Raw genomic sequence first — 18,482 nt, 5'->3', positions numbered from 1 at the left:
GAAGGGAGAGGGGGGGGGGGGGGGGAGAGGGGAGAGGAAATGAAAGTCAGATTTGCAGCATGTTTTTGTTTTTAAATGGATATTTGTAAAGCACAAGTCTGGAGGAACAGGGCTGTAAACATACAGAATACTAGCCGCCACAATACTGAAATAATGCCACCTTTAAAATAAAATTTACGCCTACAGAGCACAAAAAGATGTTCAGAAAAATGAGCATCTGTAAGCTTCGGGTCAGAGCAAACACATGCTTCTAGAATCTATGTACATACACTCTGGTATGAAATACAATTTTATGCTGCGCAGAGACACACTCAATGGACCAGGAAAAGAGTCTCAAACTGCTAGTGAAGCTAAACATAGAAACACTGTCAGCAAACAACTCCAGCACATTAGCTTTGAAGACAATAAAAGATTTTACTGGAATTGTAACATGATCTTGACACCTTTCCCCCCACCCTCCATATTTTCTACTGTTAAAATATGGCTTCCTTGAATCGTTTAATCCTAAAAGCAGGATTTCTATACATTGTAACTATGTGAAGCTAGAAGAGTTAATATATGACTTTGCAAACAACACAGTGCATCAACTATTTGTCTTAGGAATACCTGGTTCTGCACAGTAACGAAAGTTAATTAAAAATAAAAAAATAACAGAGTCACACTTTCTTCAAAATTTAAATTTAATTAGTTTGACCCATGGAAGCCCTCCAATGAAACTCAAATACCACAAGAATTCAAGTATTATGAATGCCATGACATTGCAGCACTAACAAAAAGTCCCACAAGAAAGAGGCAACATGAGCAAATGCACTTTGCTTCATGACAGTGACCAATATTGAAGGATAAAGCCCTTTATTTCATGCAGCGTTTCTACCATATTTGCAAAAGCAGAAGAACGGGTTTTGTTAAAATTTCATGCTAGAAAGCTGAGAAGTTATTCCTCAGTGCAGAATCTTGCATACGCTAGCTCTACAACAGATCAGAAGGGCAGCTTTCACCCAAAAGGTAAAGTCCCATCCATTAGAAGCCATGCAAGACTCAGAGAAAGGCCCTCCCAAGAACTTGTGTTTGCTGTCATTTCCTTTGGATTTCTAAAGAAATAAGAACCACAACCAACTATGCTTTCACCCCAAACAATTAAAACCAATGGATGAAAGCAACCTTCACAACTACTGCTGTCCAAACACCCAAAATGGTAACTATCTGTATTGGGTTAGTACATACATTTGGAACCAATACATACCTCCAGATAGTTGGCTCAGGCATCCCAGGATCTGCACCTCTCTTAAAACCTGAAGTGAAACATACGTATTTTTATATATATATGTATGGTATGTATGTGCAGATTCCTATGTAGTTAAATCACTATCAAATTATTATTAAATTGCAATAAAACAGAAAACCTACTAAGCAGAAAATTGTGGTTCATGAAGTTGTGTACTAACCTGAATAAAAACTAAACGTTCTTATCAGGGTTAGAAAACAGACAAAATAAATACAGCTGCATGAAGTTTTTTGGTTTGATTTTTTGTTTGTTTTTAAATTCTTACCTTCATCTTTATCTGACTTAAAATTCAGGGACAACTAGCTGTGTGAAATGGAGGAAGTTATCTACCCCAGAGATCAAAACATACATACCTATACACGCACAAGCACGCAATTTTAAATGCTGTTCAGAAAGCAGCCTAGCAGGGTGGTACCAACAGTGACACACATAACTGGTATAAGTGAGCACCTCGAGTCCTAACAGGAAATGTCCTGCAATGACATCTGATGCAGAACTTCGAAGTAACATTTCAAAAACAGTTCCCTCAACTTACAGAATTCTAATATTAAATCATCCTAAAACCTTCCTATTTTTACTGGCACTTTTTGAAAAGCTACCTAGTACTAAAACTTGCAAAGAAACAACATGTTTATCAATCTAGAAAACAAAAAGAAAGTTAATTGTGAAGAGTTCATCCCTAGCTAATGACTCAAATACCAATTCACTAAAGCAAATGCTTCAGTGTATGAAATATCTTTGCCTGCTGGACTGTAAAAGTCTTGAAGCGGAACCACACAATTCATGCGCTGTGCAACACACTCTCCCACACTTGCTATCTAGAAATGGATGTTACATGGAAAATTATATTATTTTCCTCATTTGCAGAAAATATATAATGTCAGCTTGCCTGAAACACAGGCCATGAAGGTTAATGGAAAAACCTCCACTATCTTCAAAGAGCTAACCCAGTGCACGTGAAGTTAACCTTGTGTGTTATTTGAGACTATTAAACATCCCGACCCACTTGCTTTGGTTGCCATACTGTCCAGCAAAATTGCTTTAAAATTCATGAAGTTGTATTAGAAGTCACACTCTGTGTGTATGAATGTTTCTGGCTTTTTCCACCCCCTAGTACTTTTAAATTAGCATGTCAGGTTTAACAAAGCTGTCCTGATCTAATTTCCCTACTTAAAACAGGGGCAGCCACTTCAAAGCAAGTTTAAAAAAATACAACCAAAATACCTGGCCAATGATCTATAGTACATTCACATACCAGGCTCCCTCCTACATCCTCTGTGCACCCCATCCTGACCCAGAGAAAGCTAAAAGCACAACAATTCTGAAAGTTTCCTCATCTGTGTTTAGTTTAGCTATTTCATGTCTATTTCGTATACACAGGTGTCAATACAAAAATTTACCTTGGATCAGTGACACCAAGGACTGTGTAGCCTCTTGCCCTTCCACTGCATCGCACCTTCCCCTCACAGACTCAAATGTAATCCCGGTACAAAAGAGGGTCTTCCAATTCTACAGACTTTGAGTGCATGCCATCTCCAAACTCTAAATGCCTAAGGCAAGCAAAGGTGGGACCTGCGCATCCCCCTCTCATCTGTTTACACTTAATGTCCTTTCATTACAGCAGACGAATTTATAAGGTGGCAATGTAGACGTGGAACAGCACACTTATTTTCTGAAGACATGAAGTTAAACTACTACAGCTTAGTTTCTCACTGCTATGTATCAGAAATATACTAGGCACCCTGATATTTATTAAACTGTTAACACAGTGAGATGGCTTTATATGACTTGAAGTAACTTATTTAATTTCCCCTTGTATCCTCAGAACAAAGAGCATCTTTCCCATATTCATAGATACTGTCATAAAACTAAAAAACAAACTTTACTGAGCAAAGTTAGGTCACAAAACACTGAAATTCCCACCCAAAAATTATCAATTTAAAATAACTGATAAACTAGAAGTGGAAGTATAATTAAACTTTAAATCTAATACTGCCAATTAGTTTTTTCTATAGTATTGGAGGTGACCTCTTTTACTTGTAATTGTTAAAGCACGTACGTAACTGGTGAAAAGACTAGCTTTTCTCCAATTGTTATCTACTATGTGAACAATCAAAGCCCTTCCAATTGGACACTGCATTCCCCTCAATTAAAACAACCTATCAGCTTTGACTGTAAACACACCAAGCTCCCAGCCCTCCTTGTTTGTGTTCAAGGCAGAGATTTAGGTCTGACTTATTTAGATGCTTTTCCCAATAGGCCCAACAAAGTTGGGGCAGAAAGTGAGCCAGATGAAGCACGGGGATGAGCCTTCCTGGGACCCCAAAAAACAGCGAACAAGTATGTCAGGCCTATTGCACACATGAGTATCTTAAGTAGGTCAGGCTTTTTAACAAGGACAGCTGATGGCACACAGCCCAAACTCAGCAGGAGAACTACCATGTGGCAGCGATGCTCTGCCAGCCCCATGGCAGGAGTAAGCAAAGCACATCCTGGGCCCCAGGCATGACATCAAGGCATCCCCTGAATGCTCCACAGGAGCCAGGCCATTTTGGGAGAGGCGGTAACCTGCACCTAGCTGGAAATTCAACTGCAGATAGAGGCTGGCAACCCCCTCAGCGTCAGGAAGCAGAGCCCCAGGCTACGGGCAGCTTTCTCCTCACACACGGACTCCCTACTGCAAGAAACACACAGCTTGCTCCATACAGCCGTCAGTCACTGAATGCGGGATTGAATCGTTGGCTGTTAAGCTGCCCCGGTGCGTGCTCAGCCCGCTCCCCAGAAGTGCCCGCCCCGCCGCGCCCCTCCCCTCCCCGGGCCCGCAGGCCCAACGCGCCCTCCCAGGGCTGCAACAGCCTCCAGGGAAGAGTCAGAAAAAAACCTTTTTAAGGGGAAACAACAAATAATTAACAAAACCCAACTACCTCGCAGCTTTCTCAAGAGCAAGTGCCCCAACCCTTACCCCGTGGGTCCCCACGGGCCGCCACACCGGGCCCCTCAGCGCTCCCCCGCCCGCGCATGCGCGCAGAGGGGCCGCAGGACCCCGGCCGCGGCGGGGCGGCCCTCCCTCACGCACGTGCCCTTCTGCCCCGCACAGCGCGCGCGGTCCGTTAACGGCCGTTAACGGCCAGTAACGGCCCGAGCGGGCAGCGCGCGCCGACGGCCGCCCCCTCCTCAGCGCTCCCCCTCCTCCCCCCCCAACCGAGCGGCCGGTCCCTCCCCATCCCCACTGACCCAGGTAGAGCACGACGGGGATGAAGCCCCAGCGGATGGCGAACTGGCCGCCCTTGAAGAGCTGCTGTAGCCGCTGCTTGGCCTCCTTGCTAAGCTTCGGCATGCCGGCGGCGGGGCAGAGAGGAGGAGGAAGGGGAGGAGGAGCCCAGCCGCTCTTCGTAACCCTGCGCCAGCGGCGGGGGGCGGGACTCCATCGCGCCGCCGCCGGGTCGCGGGGAGGGGACACGCCGGTGCGAGGCGGTTCTTCCCTGAGAAGGGCAAGAAAATGGCGGCCGTGGGGGTCCTGGCGCTCCTCCCCGCCTATCGCGCACGCGCAGTGCGGCCGCGCGCTGCCGCCTCAGGTGCAGTGCGGCCTGGCCTGCCGCGGCTTGGCACCCCCGCAAGGCCAGGGTCACCGGCCAAGGGCAGCCCGCTGTTCGAGGGTGGGGGGGGGTTTACAAAAGCCGTGGGCATTCTTCCTCTGTCTGTAGGTTCTGCGTTTATTTAATTGTTTTGAGTTGCCTTTTTATTTTCTCCCCCCCGGAGCTCTCAAGGTAGGCGCGCACCTTGCTGGCCGGCTCTGGAGGCGAGGAGGAAGTGCCTTTTGGTAAGTGGGAGATAAAGGTGGAGCGAGAAGTAAAATGTTTCTGGGTGAAATTGGAAATGCCTCTCTGCCTTTGATACCGGAGTGTGCGATCTGTTCGGTCTGTGGAAGTGCAGAGTTCTGGGAAATAATGGGGAGAAGTGTTCTGGTTTTAGACCTAATATCTAAAAAATGTCAGTACGGCACTTAGAGTTTGTTGTCGTTACAAACTCAGAGCCTGGATTAAGTCCTGAGGCACTTTCTTTTCTGACTAATAAACGAGAGGCCTCTGCAAGAACCCCTTGCAGCACCCTAAACACTGAGCTGTTTGTATGACACCACTACTTATGAGACATCTTGCTGCATGATGTCTGTGCCGTTGACTCTGCCGGTTATGTTATATCTGTACCATGTTTTCATTGTTTTTCAGGTAGTCTGTTGCCTTTTGCTGTAATGCCAGATCCAGGTCTTCAGGTAGCTAGTATTACTAATGTGGCTGCAGTATTTAACATTGCCAATCTGTATCATGTCTGCTAACTATATCTATATAACTATAAAACCTATACAATTTATTTCTTTAAAAATAAAACAAATCTGAGTGGTACTATGGATTTGAGTGCAAACAAAGTAACAATCTTTTTTTTTTTTTTCATTAGAGCTCCTGGGGCCAGTGAAGGAGAAAGGGCAGTCTGAAGTGTGACAGCATTCAACAGAACCTCATCAAATGCTTTTAGAGACCTTTACTAAGAACTGTTGTTGTACGTGAAAATTGAATATTACCTGCTGCAAAACTTCACTGTTGTTTGAAACTTGGCCTTCCCATTCCCCTCATCTTCATTTAATAATGAAAACGAAGTGTTAAATTTAAATACTGCTACCTTTTATGGTAAGTAGTTCCTCTAAAAACATAATAGTTCTTAAATGCATGTTTTTGTGATTGCATGGATTGCTTGGCCAAGGATGAAAACAGTAATCTGATTCCTTACATACTTTCAATGATACGCAGAAATCTGATGGATTAAAGGATTTTCTGAGGCCAAAACTAATACCCATATTTACTCACTCTTTATTTTTAAATTAAGCTTCTTTTTTTTTTAGCATCTGAGCAGTGATGGCTTCAGTAGCTCTAGGAGGATTTTCCTGTAAAGATACTTGAATATAAACCTTTTATGTGTCAACAGATCTCAACTAGACTTCTGTTGCTGAAGAATATGTTGTTATAATGGAATACATCTATAAAGATTTTAAAGGACTTACAAGATGCTTGGTTTAGGCAAATTTTTACTGTGATCAAAACAAGATGAGGAAAACAGTGAATATATTCTGATTTCTAAACCAGGCTTTGCTCTCAGTATACTTGTTTTTATACCAATTCTAACTTTAGTACATTATATTAAGGCAAGGCAATCATTAAAATGACAACTTAAGTATTTGCAATCAGTTGACAGCGTGGGATGTGAAAATGAAATATTTGATACGTAGAATTGGAGCATTTGAAAAGTAAGAATTGTAATTAAAAGTCATATTCTGCTTCCTCTCTTCAGTCAATGTTTGTTCTGATAGTCTTTCCTGGCATCCGCCTACAAAAAATAAACATGCTGCTGAAACAACTTTTTCTGACAAAGAAATATTTGAAAATCATAACTGATTGATGCACAACATTCGCTTCAGTGATTTACAATAGTGCTTTTGGATGCACTCTTTCAGATTTTACAAGATGAATGTATACCACAACAAGCTACTAATTATCTCCTGGTTATAAGCAAAGAGAAAACAAGAAGTAAAGGAAAAAGAAGGACCTCTGAGTTGAAATATGCCAGATGGATGTAGAACAGGTTTATGTGGGTTTTCTGCTAGAATATGAGTTCTGGTTTTTGTCTTAAGTCACTGTTAAAAAAAAATGCATACTTTCAGTTACTGTGTGTATCCCTAAGTATCCTTTTACTTTGGCACCTTCAAAACAGGCATGGCGTTTGTTAAGATTTTTTTTTTAAAGAATAAATTCAATTTTACTTAAACATAGCTTTAATTTAAATAAAATGTAAAGCATAGCTTCAATTCTTACTTCAGAGATAGTCTAGGTTTTAGTGTTGTCATTATAATCATAGAGTTTTTAACAACTCATAATGCAACTTCCATACATAATTTTTGTTCAGAGTTTGTCTATTTTAGCATAATCATGTGCCATATTTAGTCCAGACAAATGTTTTTAGATTTTATTAATTTTAAAATACTGTCAAGTATACACAAATATATCCTCCATATATTAACAGCTTAATTCATGTATCTCTACATTCATTTTAGACTCTTCCCACTAATGCATAGACCACCAATTATGTTTCAGGAAAATATCTGTCAGTTTTTCAGCGTGGCAACACTTCAGTTAGCTTTATTAAAAATCTCTAATACCAATCTCCTAGAAGTGCAGAATGGCAGTCATTTTAGATAGTTTGATTTTTTGGAGTGTGGTTGAAGAGGGTGATTTGTAACAGTACATACAGGACTGATTAATGAGATTTCAGTGTTTTTTTGTATACCTTCCTACCTAAACCAAAAAAAACAAAACAAAACAACCAAACAGAAAACCTCAAAACCCAGCAACAATACAATACCCACAAGCCAGTAAGGACAGATTAGTTGTGGGCCTTTCACCACTTCCTGGTAATAGCTTATGGACTCCTAAAGGTTTTACTTTGAATGATGGCCATTTCAGCAAGCATTTTAGCAGACGCAAGGACGTTCAAGGAGCTTCTGAAAGTTCCTTATGTTCTGCTTTGTAAAGTCTTTTAGACACACTTGGCGCAAGCTATGAATCTGACCCTGATTTTCAAGCATTTAAAAGGTCCAAGTAAAATGGACCTCTGTAATACTTTTATTCTTTCCCTTTTTTTTTCAAGTGTACATTAAGTACATATCTGAAGAAACAACATTTTGCTCCTTTATTTTTGGTTTAGGTAGCAGTCACAAGAGATTAGATGCTGGTAAGTGTAACGAAGCATGAAGATGACAAGATAAATGAACCAGAAGCTTTTCAGCTTGATCACATCCTCCAGTGCATAATGGTACAGATTTTGTATTCCAGACACAAATGTCACCTTGGGGTTGGAATCATGCTAGATGAATCTATGTGAGTAAGTATAACTAGAACTAGAAGATAGCTTTTTCTCTCCCCCCACCCTCCAATTACCTTCCTACTTTAAATATAGAAAGGAAAATGAGTCCTCCTGAGTTAAGAGATGAGTTAATTGCATGTGGGAATTCTGATGGAAAGTTTTCTCTAAAATAAACGCAGTAATAAAAGTTGTTCTTCCTTCCTTTTGCATTTTAGGGGGAAGGACTGCTTCTAGAGAACTAGACTAGACTGATACTGGTCTCTTTTAGGACATTAGTACTTGATTACTACATAGCACTATATATTAGAATTGTTAATTGTATCACAGAAAAATTATTTTTTGTAGTTTTTCTATTAAATGTCTTTAAAACCATGTGCAGAATGTTACTTCCTATGTTGTATATTAGTTCCAGCAACTGAAAAGAATGATATGCTGGTGGGCTTTTGAAAACCTGAAGAGCAAAAACCTGCCAGGGAACCTAAGTGGGACTTTAAAAAGAAATTTACAAATTATTTAACTACTATTAAAAAATTTTAAAATAAGTGCTGACTAAAGGTCACAATTAATAAATTGTATAAGCCTGTATTAATTTAGTTCCTTCACTTCATTACAGAAAGACATTATTGATCCAAAATTTATTAGCAGTGTTTCATTAAGCCAGTGGAGGGCAGACTTGAATTGGAAACTATTTTTTGCTACTTCAGTTACTTGAACTTAAAATACCAGATTGTCATCAGCTTTGAGCTCCAGGGACTATCTCATCAGTTCTCTACTATTCTAATTACACTTGTGCTGAATAAAAGCTTCTTTACAATTGCTGTTTGACAAAATGAGTGTTTTGCTATGTCGCAGTAAGAATAGTGAATGTTTAAATAAAGCTGCTAATATGAAAGCAGATAAGTCAGGGTATGAGCAGCTGTGTGTTACTCACAGGGGAAAATCCACACTGCTTAGTAACTAACTATGTATATCTTAAAATGGTTTTTGAAAGCTAGTGAATATCATCATCCTCCTTTTACAGTTGAAAAAGCTAAGCAATAGAGTGGTAGCCTTGCAAGTTACCCATCTAGGTGACCTACAGAAGCAAGAACAAAATGCAGATTTCCGAGATCTGGTGCAGTGCCCAAGCATATCTTTTGCACAAATAACCTATGTCATGTCTAACTCTTGCAACCTATGGAAAGGATTGCTGGCAGCCCACATTGCTGAGGAGCTTACACTGATGAAATAGGCAAGTAACCTGACAGGCAGGTTGTAGCTCTTGAGAAAAATATTCTCCTCAATAAGAAGGATGGCAACCAGGTGGTTAAAGATCTGTTTTAAGAATAGTATTCTGTTACTGAAACAAGTACTCTGCATTTTTATGTATATTTGTCATTCTTTAAGTTAGGTTGTACTCTTCCCAAGGAATGAAGAGCCTTTCTATGTAGACCTTTAAAAGCTGTTCCAATCTCAGTACTAGGAGTGTACTGTTAAAAAGTCAATTTGCATACAGGTGAAGGAGTAAGATGCTAATAGACTGGTTCTTCCTCCATGTCATCTTTAATTAAGGGGGTTTCGAATTATGAGTCCTACAGTAGGTTTCCCTTTAACTCGCCAAGCCCACCCTATTTACCTGTGATCAGTAGCATTTGTGGGATTAGCATTGACCATCTATTCCATTTTCCTTGTATGCTTAGGAGGTCATTAGCCATTGTAACAGCTTTTTCAATTATAAAAATACATTGGTTATTTTTAATCTATAAGCCTTGGTGTAAATTGTTCTTTGTTTCTAAAGACTGGAGGCAGGCTGTTACAAAGCCTGCCATTTCTAAGACCTGTATAAGATACACCACAGAACATTTGGTGCTGCATATTGAAAACTCCATTTGTAGAATGAACGAGCACATTGCACAATGCATTTTTTTTCCCTTTTTTTCTTACTGCTAATTTGCAGTGGACATTTGTTGATGATGGGAATTAGTCATCGGTTTGTATGACTCCAGTGAAAAGGACCACATTGAAGATTATAAATTAGAATGTGGATGAGTGGGCACTTACAGTTTGGACTCAAATACTGAATAACCTGTTACTGTGTCATTAGTTTCTGGTGTGTTTCCAGACAAATCATGCTAAAATAGGAGTCAGAAATATCTGGCAGTGGTTTAAAGTAAATTAAAACAGTGTGGGAATTATTCCAAAACTTATTACTGTAAATTCAAGCAATGAATTTCAGGTTAACCTCCGAAGAAGTAAGTCCAGGGACATAGATGTGCCGGGAAGGTTTTCAGACAACCTTTACATTAGCCTGTTACTGCCTTTTAAACTATATTTGAGATTTTCTAAGTACTGTGTAAAGGTTTGTAAGTATAGATTACAAGAGTCCACTTTGAATTCCTTTAAGAGTCTTGATTATTTCTCCTTGTACTTGACAATTTTACACCTCACAAAGTTGACATCTCCAGAACACTTTCTATAAGAGGCCTGAAAATGCAATTGTCTCAAAAGGGAAAAGATTTTTTTTTATCTTCTGCAGAAGGTAAGCTCTCCTCTTCTCAAAATAACCACTAATTGAAGTCATTTATTTACAGACTAATTTTATAGTAAACCACTGTGTCCCTTAGCTCAAGAAGCAGCAAGAAAGATAACGATTCAATTAACTAAAACTGCTGCTTCGTGGATTGTGGTTCCCAGTGTCAAACTTCTTTAATTCATTCCAAACTGTACATTGCTACCTATAAGTTAAACAAAAAATATTTCATACTCCCAGTGAAAATGCTATGATTTTGGGAAGGGTACATATAATATACCATATTTTGAGTCTAAAGTTAAACCTTAATTTCAAGGTAGCAACAATACCTTCCATAATTTTTTAGATTTGCTGTATTTCAGGGTGAGGGGGCTTTAGTTCTCTCATTTAATGCCCTCTCTCAGTCTCTTGCAACCCTGCTAATGTGTTCTTCATCCTCAGTGTGGAAGTACAATATACTGGAAGAGCCAGCACGTTCTCCAGCAAGAGAGCAAAGCTATGGATTCATGGGAAAGACAACATCCATCTGCCCCCCCAGATAAATCTAAGCCCATCTTCTCATCTTATAGGTGGCTTCCTATACCTGTTGCTCTGTGGTAAGAAAGAAGACTTTCCATGATAAAATTCCCTTTATATTAAAATCACAGATAAATCCACTCTACACTCTTGAAGTTTTTTTGACAGATAACTTTTAAGCTGTAAACATAAAAATCATGTATAAATAGAAAAAGTGTTGATAAAGCAATCATGTAAAATAAGGTATATATGAAAATTAATATTAAAAATGTCCCCTAAATATGGGGAAAATGAGAGGTAAGTTCTACCACTGTAAGTTCTACAGCTCTACCTCCACAATGATCTTTTCTTACATTAACGGTGTATATTCTCTTTTGTTTGTACCCAAGTTTCAAGTTTGCCTTTTATTTGTAATATATATGTGAAATGTTAAAAAAAATAATTATTTAAGAGCAATTAATATATTACTACCTCGGAAGCATGTTGTTGTTATGTGCAGTTGTGTTTGTTCTGCTGAACAGGCCCAACTCAAGTACAGAGGGAGTTACAGATGATGCAAAATAACTGACTTCGAGCAGTAGCTGTTGCTCTGGGCAGATTGACCAAAGGCCTCTTGCTGTATTTGTTTACATGGAAACAAACGGCTAGATATATACTGTCTGAATAAAGAACATGACATTGTTATATGCCTATGACAAAAAATAAAGTAGTATTTTATTGGCAACGTATACTTAGTTTTGGATTTTAAAAAAGAAAGAAATTTGAATATGCCATGTATGAAGCTTGTATTTGATCAAAATCAATTACTCTGGTAATGGGTTTTTCAGAGATGGGAGTTTTAATGACACTGAAAAGATAATTCTACATCAATGAAAATTAAAGGCTGCTGCTGTCAAGTTGCCAGGACCCTTAACTATGCACTGAAGTGTCCTTCTCCCTTTAAGTAAATTAAGCATGTTTATACTTACTGTCACAAGTAGCAGAAAAACACCAAGGGTTGCTTCCATGTTTAGAATTTTGTGGAGTCTACTACCTGGGAGCAGACTCCGCTCAAATTGTCTGAAACTACTAATCACTAATCTCGCTCTTGACATACTTCAGCCCCCAACAGTCTGCTGCAGCTTCTGTTACACCTTCTGGGAATCTGTGTATAGTAATTTCTTTTTCTCCCCAGTTGGCTCCAAGCCAGAAATACATCCATTTGCACAAATGCTTCTTAACCTTGTGCACACGGGGGTGTTTTCATTTTATTTTGTCTTTCTGCTTCTCAGGTTGTTGTATGTTTTTATAGTAAATTTAGTATTTGTTGAGTTTTCTGTATAATAAACCAATGGTTATGATGCATTTTCTAAACTACTGTTGGTTTCATTTTAAGTGCATTCAATAAAATTATTTCTCCATGGTCATCTTACGGGCATCTTACTGGAACATAAGAGTTACAGGAATCCTAAACATTAACACATTTAATCAGATTTCTTGTAAGGTCATGTTCTTCCAACTCAATAGGGCATAAGGCCTGGTTTATAGAGGGAGGGCTTCAGCATTTGCAGAGTAGCCAGCACTTTTGAAGGCTGAAAAACCATTAAGGCACAAACATTTCTCACCAGCCACCCGGCGAGTTGCAGTGACCCAGCCATCAAGAAACTGGTTGATGACTCAAGGGGAAGGTTGTGTGCTTCCTGTGGGAATGATGCTGGTATCCAAACGAGACTGTCTTAAGTTAACTTAATTCTGAAAAACCTGCAGCTCACGCACATATAGTATGTTTATATGTATAGACACTTGCGCATGCATTTTATGTATATAAATGTCCATATACAGTACAGAACTAGGTTTATCAGAATTAATTTAAAATGAGCCAGCTTGGATATCAATACCAACACCATTACTGAGTATATATGTTTATACATATGTGTATATATGTATGTACACATGTAGCAAGCCTAGGCTACACTCAATATTTCAGCTACCTAGAACCACACATGCAAATCATAGAATCAAAATTAGGAACATTTTAACTGGAGTGATTAGGTTGATACATAGGAATTCTGTAGTAGAAGCAGAACAGGTAGTCCTGAATTTTCTGATTCCAGTTGCTACAATTTTTTTTTAAAAAAAAAAAAAAAAAAGCTTTTTGTGCAATTACTTTACAATTGTGGTGAATGCTACCCCAGAGTCCAGCACAAACTTTGAAAAAGCCAAAAAGTGTGTGGTGATAAAAGTAGTCCAGGACCATGGCTCTATGATGGGTCAAGAACAAGGATTCTGCATTAAGATTGTTCATAGGGCAGTGTGTGGCATCTCTTACTACATTCTTCTGTGGGATGTTAACCACATTGAACTTCCATTTTTAATTAGATCTCAATGTTAGAAAAAAATGCAAAGTCTAGCTTGTGCCAAATTTGATTTAACTCCATCTTGGATAAATCCAGCCTTAGAGCTTCCAGTCCTCTGGGATGTCCACATGCTTGTCCCAAGAAGACATCTCTCTGCATTAGAACCCGAGGAGTAAACTTAGATCAGTGAAGTTTTGTCCTTTTTAAGGTGTTGCATCATGCATTTGCAATTTTTTTCCTCCTCTTCAGGCAGCTGGAGTTTCCAGGCCATCCTGCTTAACTGTGGCTGTCGCTCAAGTCGCTGACATGGGACACACCTTGTGTCACTAATGACTCCAGTTACAGAATGAAGAAAAAGGTTACTGAGAGAATGGATTTTAAGATTCTACTGCCAAGTAATAGTGAGTAGCTAAAACAGGGCCAGGAGCGTGCAGGCTTCTACTGGTCAGTTTTCAGCTGATCAACATTGGTTTTTAATAACTAGGTGCAACAGACTAATTAGTGACTTTACTGTGCTGTCCTGCATCTCAGAGTGTCTAAAGCTGTCAGGTAGTGGCACGCTCTAACACTGGCTGCTGAAGGCAGGCTTGCCCCTCTCGACTCCATACCCAGCGCTGATGAGGACTGGCAAACCTCAGCCTCAGGATTTAAGGTGCAGTCAGGATTTAGCCTCCTGTCAGTGATAACACGTAACTTTCATTGCTGGGCACAAGCAGTAAGATATTAAACCGTGAGTGGTGGCTTTTCTCCCACTAACAGTAAATGTAGAGCAGTAACTCACACCAGTGGGAGCGGTGTGTTCAGATCCTCCAGCACACGTTACGGGAAATGCACGCTATAAGTTCTCCATTTACTATTTTGGTGGGCATAACTTTGTTATTTTTCAAGCTGTTTATATTGGCCACCTCAGTGTTTTAATTATTTCACCTGTACATCAGCATTTTAATAAGTCTGTGCTTCAGCCGATTAGGGGGCAAGGAGCCCTCCACCCCCAATTTTAGAGCTTTCTTTCACTGAGTGTGATACCTTAACATTTACAAACTTCATTTACATTTCAACAGAGCATTCATGTGCATGCTGTCAAAGACCCTGTGTGGCATTAAATGATATATTTCAGAGAGATTATAATTGCTAATATAATGGGATCAGGAATATCTACAGCAGCTGTAGAGAATTGTAACAGGAAAATGAAGGCTGGTATGAAGGCTGAGTGGAAATGCGTGCAAGCACCAGCAGCAACGGCAGAACAGAGGGTTAAAAGAATGGACTGGTTTGTTAACACAGAAAACCATTCCCAGCACAAAAAGACAGAAGGCAAGCAAAAAAGTTTGATAAATGCTGTGTTACCTGGAAGCAGGCAGTCCATCACGAGACAAGAAGAAATAAATACCTTTTACCTCAAGCCATAACACTGTGACATCAGGGTGGGCTCTCGGTGGCATTAGTGCTGTCGTGTCTTGCTTTTGCTTTTAACCTCTTCATGCGGGATATTCGTTTCCCTCCTTCACAGGAACCACAACCAGCAGTTGTGACTCCTTATTTCTTTGTTCTCTGTTGGTGCAATTTCCAAGTCAGTCTACAAACAACTAGATGGAGGCAGCCACCACTAACCTAAGAGCAGCTTCGGGAAGAGCTGATGCCCCTGTAATCCTGGGAAAGAGTCTTATGTTGCAAAATACCATCTGAGAAAAAGGGAAAAGGTGTAATGGTATTTTTGTTTCCACCTGACAAAGCAGACCCATACCATAACTACACGACCGCAGGTAGTGGGATGTATGAACACTTACATTTTCAGCTCAAATACCAACATTTCTGGGCACGCTGCCCCAAACAGTGTAGCTAAAACAGGGCCAGGAGCGTGCAGGCTTCTACTGGTCAGTTTTCAGCTGATCAACATTGGTTTTTAATAACTAGGTGCAACAGACTAATTAGTGACTTTACTGTGCTGTCCTGCATCTCAGAGTGTCTAAAGCTGTCAGGTAGTGGCACGCTCTAACACTGGCTGCTGAAGGCAGGCTTGCCCCTCTCGACTCCATACCCAGCGCTGATGAGGACTGGCAAACCTCAGCCTCAGGATTTAAGGTGCAGTCAGGATTTAGCCTCCTGTCAGTGATAACACGTAACTTTCATTGCTGGGCACAAGCAGTAAGATATTAAACCGTGAGTGGTGGCTTTTCTCCCACTAACAGTAAATGTAGAGCAGTAACTCACACCAGTGGGAGCGGTGTGTTCAGATCCTCCAGCACACGTTACGGGAAATGCACGCTATAAGTTCTCCATTTACTATTTTGGTGGGCATAACTTTGTTATTTTTCAAGCTGTTTATATTGGCCACCTCAGTGTTTTAATTATTTCACCTGTACATCAGCATTTTAATAAGTCTGTGCTTCAGCCGATTAGGGGGCAAGGAGCCCTCCACCCCCAATTTTAGAGCTTTCTTTCACTGAGTGTGATACCTTAACATTTACAAACTTCATTTACATTTCAACAGAGCATTCATGTGCATGCTGTCAAAGACCCTGTGTGGCATTAAATGATATATTTCAGAGAGATTATAATTGCTAATATAATGGGATCAGGAATATCTGCAGCAGCTGTAGAGAATTGTAACAGGAAAATGAAGGCTGGTATGAAGGCTGAGTGGAAATGCGTGCAAGCACCAGCAGCAACGGCAGAACAGAGGGTTAAAAGAATGGACTGGTTTGTTAACACAGAAAACCATTCCCAGCACAAAAAGACAGAAGGCAAGCAAAAAAGTTTGATAAATGCTGTGTTACCTGGAAGCAGGCAGTCCATCACGAGACAAGAAGAAATAAATACCTTTTACCTCAAGCCATAACACTGTGACATCAGGGTGGGCTCTCGGTGGCATTAGTGCTGTCGTGTCTTGCTTTTGCTTTTAACCTCTTCATGCGGGATATTCGTTTCCCTCCTTCACAGGAACCACAACCAGCAGTTGTGACTCCTTATTTCTTTGTTCTCTGTTGGTGCAATTTCCAAGTCAGTCTACAAACAACTAGATGGAGGCAGCCACCACTAACCTAAGAGCAGCTTCGGGAAGAGCTGATGCCCCTGTAATCCTGGGAAAGAGTCTTATGTTGCAAAATACCATCTGAGAAAAAGGGAAAAGGTGTAATGGTATTTTTGTTTCCACCTGACAAAGCAGACCCATACCATAACTACACGACCGCAGGTAGTGGGATGTATGAACACTTACATTTTCAGCTCAAATACCAACATTTCTGGGCACGCTGCTGTTTGAGTAGATACCAGCTCTTTGGTAGATTTCTGTACTTTCAGAAATAAAAATGCCTCTCAGAAGTGACATTCACGTTGGCCTTTTGGAGCAGAGAGCACCAGAGCAACACCCATTGGGCCCCTGCTTTTCTGCTTGTGGCTTCCTATGAGGGGCAAGGCCAAGAGCAGCCAAATTAGAGAGGGCTCTTATACCGTAGAGGACACACATGGATGATACACCTTTTGAGCAGTCACCATGTGACTGAGAGTTCCAGAGACGCTGCAAAACCAGACCCATAGCACCAAAAACACAGGACCAAGCAGAGCAAGGCACTGCAGAAAGCCCAGAGCTCGCACGTTGACAGCTCTGGTTCCACAAGGTATCCCAATGCTGGTCTGAAAAAGACAAATTTGAAAGCCATTGGCTTTCAAATAACAATCTGCATAGAAGAGGTGATTATTTATGAAACTGCGTACCCAAAGGAGGAAAGGTAAGGTAAGTGCAATAAAAACACGCAATCTAAGACAAAAGTAATGTCTTCAGTGAGATTCTTATTTACTGAAACGAGATTAATTCTGTGCTGGCCTTTTGTTCTGGCTGCAGCTGTCATAAGGAGAACTTGGCATCAAGGGCTCTGGTCTAAATGGGCAAAGCATTAATTATCCTTTAATTTTTCCATCTGTGCTTACAGAGTCCTCAGTGCAAACATTTAGATGGGCACCTAACTCCCTGTTTGCCAGACACAGCTGGATAAATGGATGTGTAAGTGGTGTGTTTGCTTCCCCAGCTGAAGGGAGCTGGATGCTTTCTCACCTTCAACCAACCAAATACTGTAAAGACTCGACTCCCCTTTTCAACCAAATACCTCACATGTTACTCAGCAGTTATTATTTGGTTAATAGGGAATGAAAATGATTAAACACACTGACTATCATATGCACAGTCTAATAAACTGGCCTAATAATAGCTTTCCTGGCACCACAAAACGTCATATTTTTGCATGATGTCCAATATTAAGCTATCTGAAGCAGAACATAAGACGTGATTGATCTGTGTTGGAAAGCACCTCCCTTTCACAATTAGCCTGGCTGGCTTCGTTAAGCCTACTTCTGTACCGCGTTGTATTGCCCTTCATGTCAAATACACACTGTTACAGTCTGGTTTATCCTCACAGATGAAAAGTGCTTACATGGGGGGGAACTTAGAGGAATGTCTGGCAGTATATTCTAGCATATATTCCTTATTGTCTTTTTAAAATATTCCAATAACTATGCCATTATCTCCAGTTCCCAGCAGCTGCAGCTGCAGCCCCGGGCTCTATTGCACCAGCAACTGGCCTCTTGGGTTTAAGGCTTTTGTCTTCTTCCCCACGCTCATTTGTGGTATCTGCACCTACACAGACCGGTCCTCTGGCCTGAAAATGCATCACGAGGGGTGAGGTAGAGAAACAATTTCTATGGCACACTCATATGAAAACCACATTTACTTTCTAAGCAGTATTTTATATCAGGCACCCTTAAATAGGAAACATTTGAGAAAAGCAACCCTTTAGACACCTCTGCTATTTTTTTTAGTAGGCAGTCAAAGCTGCTATAGATTGAAAGTAGCCAGTTTCTAGATACCTGGAGTCACTAAATCAGTTTGGGACCACTCTGCTTAGTTTCAAGAAGCCTACAGAAAAACTGCACT

The 18,482-nt window shown here is 40.5% G+C and overlaps 1 protein-coding gene and 1 long non-coding RNA gene across 3 annotated transcripts in view; one reads left to right on the top strand and one right to left on the bottom strand.

Annotated features, from left to right (window-relative positions):
• The window catches only part of TOMM7 (translocase of outer mitochondrial membrane 7 homolog (yeast)), a 5,046-nt gene extending 327 nt beyond the window's left edge, over positions 1 to 4,719 (bottom strand). The window contains exons 1-2 of the mRNA XM_014937747.1: positions 4,520 to 4,719; positions 1,244 to 1,292 (exon numbers count right to left, since the gene is read on the bottom strand). Coding sequence (XP_014793233.1) covers positions 1,244 to 1,292; positions 4,520 to 4,622 — 152 coding nt within the window. The 5' untranslated portion in view covers positions 4,623 to 4,719. The remainder of the gene's footprint in view (positions 1 to 1,243; positions 1,293 to 4,519) is intronic.
• Positions 4,720 to 4,851: 132 nt separating this feature from the next.
• LOC106885511 lies at positions 4,852 to 12,572 on the top strand. 2 transcript variants are annotated; one of them, XR_001411456.1, is made up of 4 exons: positions 4,852 to 5,105; positions 5,512 to 5,555; positions 5,738 to 5,967; positions 8,036 to 12,572. It is a non-coding gene; the product is annotated as an uncharacterized LOC106885511 (long non-coding RNA). The 2 variants fall into 2 exon arrangements; XR_001411455.1 differs by having other exon boundaries at positions 6,789 to 12,572.
• The last annotated feature ends 5,910 nt before the right edge of the window (positions 12,573 to 18,482 follow it).

Source organism: Calidris pugnax, unplaced genomic scaffold, assembly GCF_001431845.1.
Source record: "Calidris pugnax isolate Ruff unplaced genomic scaffold, ASM143184v1 scaffold11, whole genome shotgun sequence".
In the NCBI taxonomy this organism is placed as follows: Eukaryota; Metazoa; Chordata; class Aves; order Charadriiformes; family Scolopacidae; genus Calidris; species Calidris pugnax.
The sequence above is the reverse complement of the archived record's forward strand: the minus strand, read 5'-3'. Positions and strand labels throughout refer to the sequence as shown.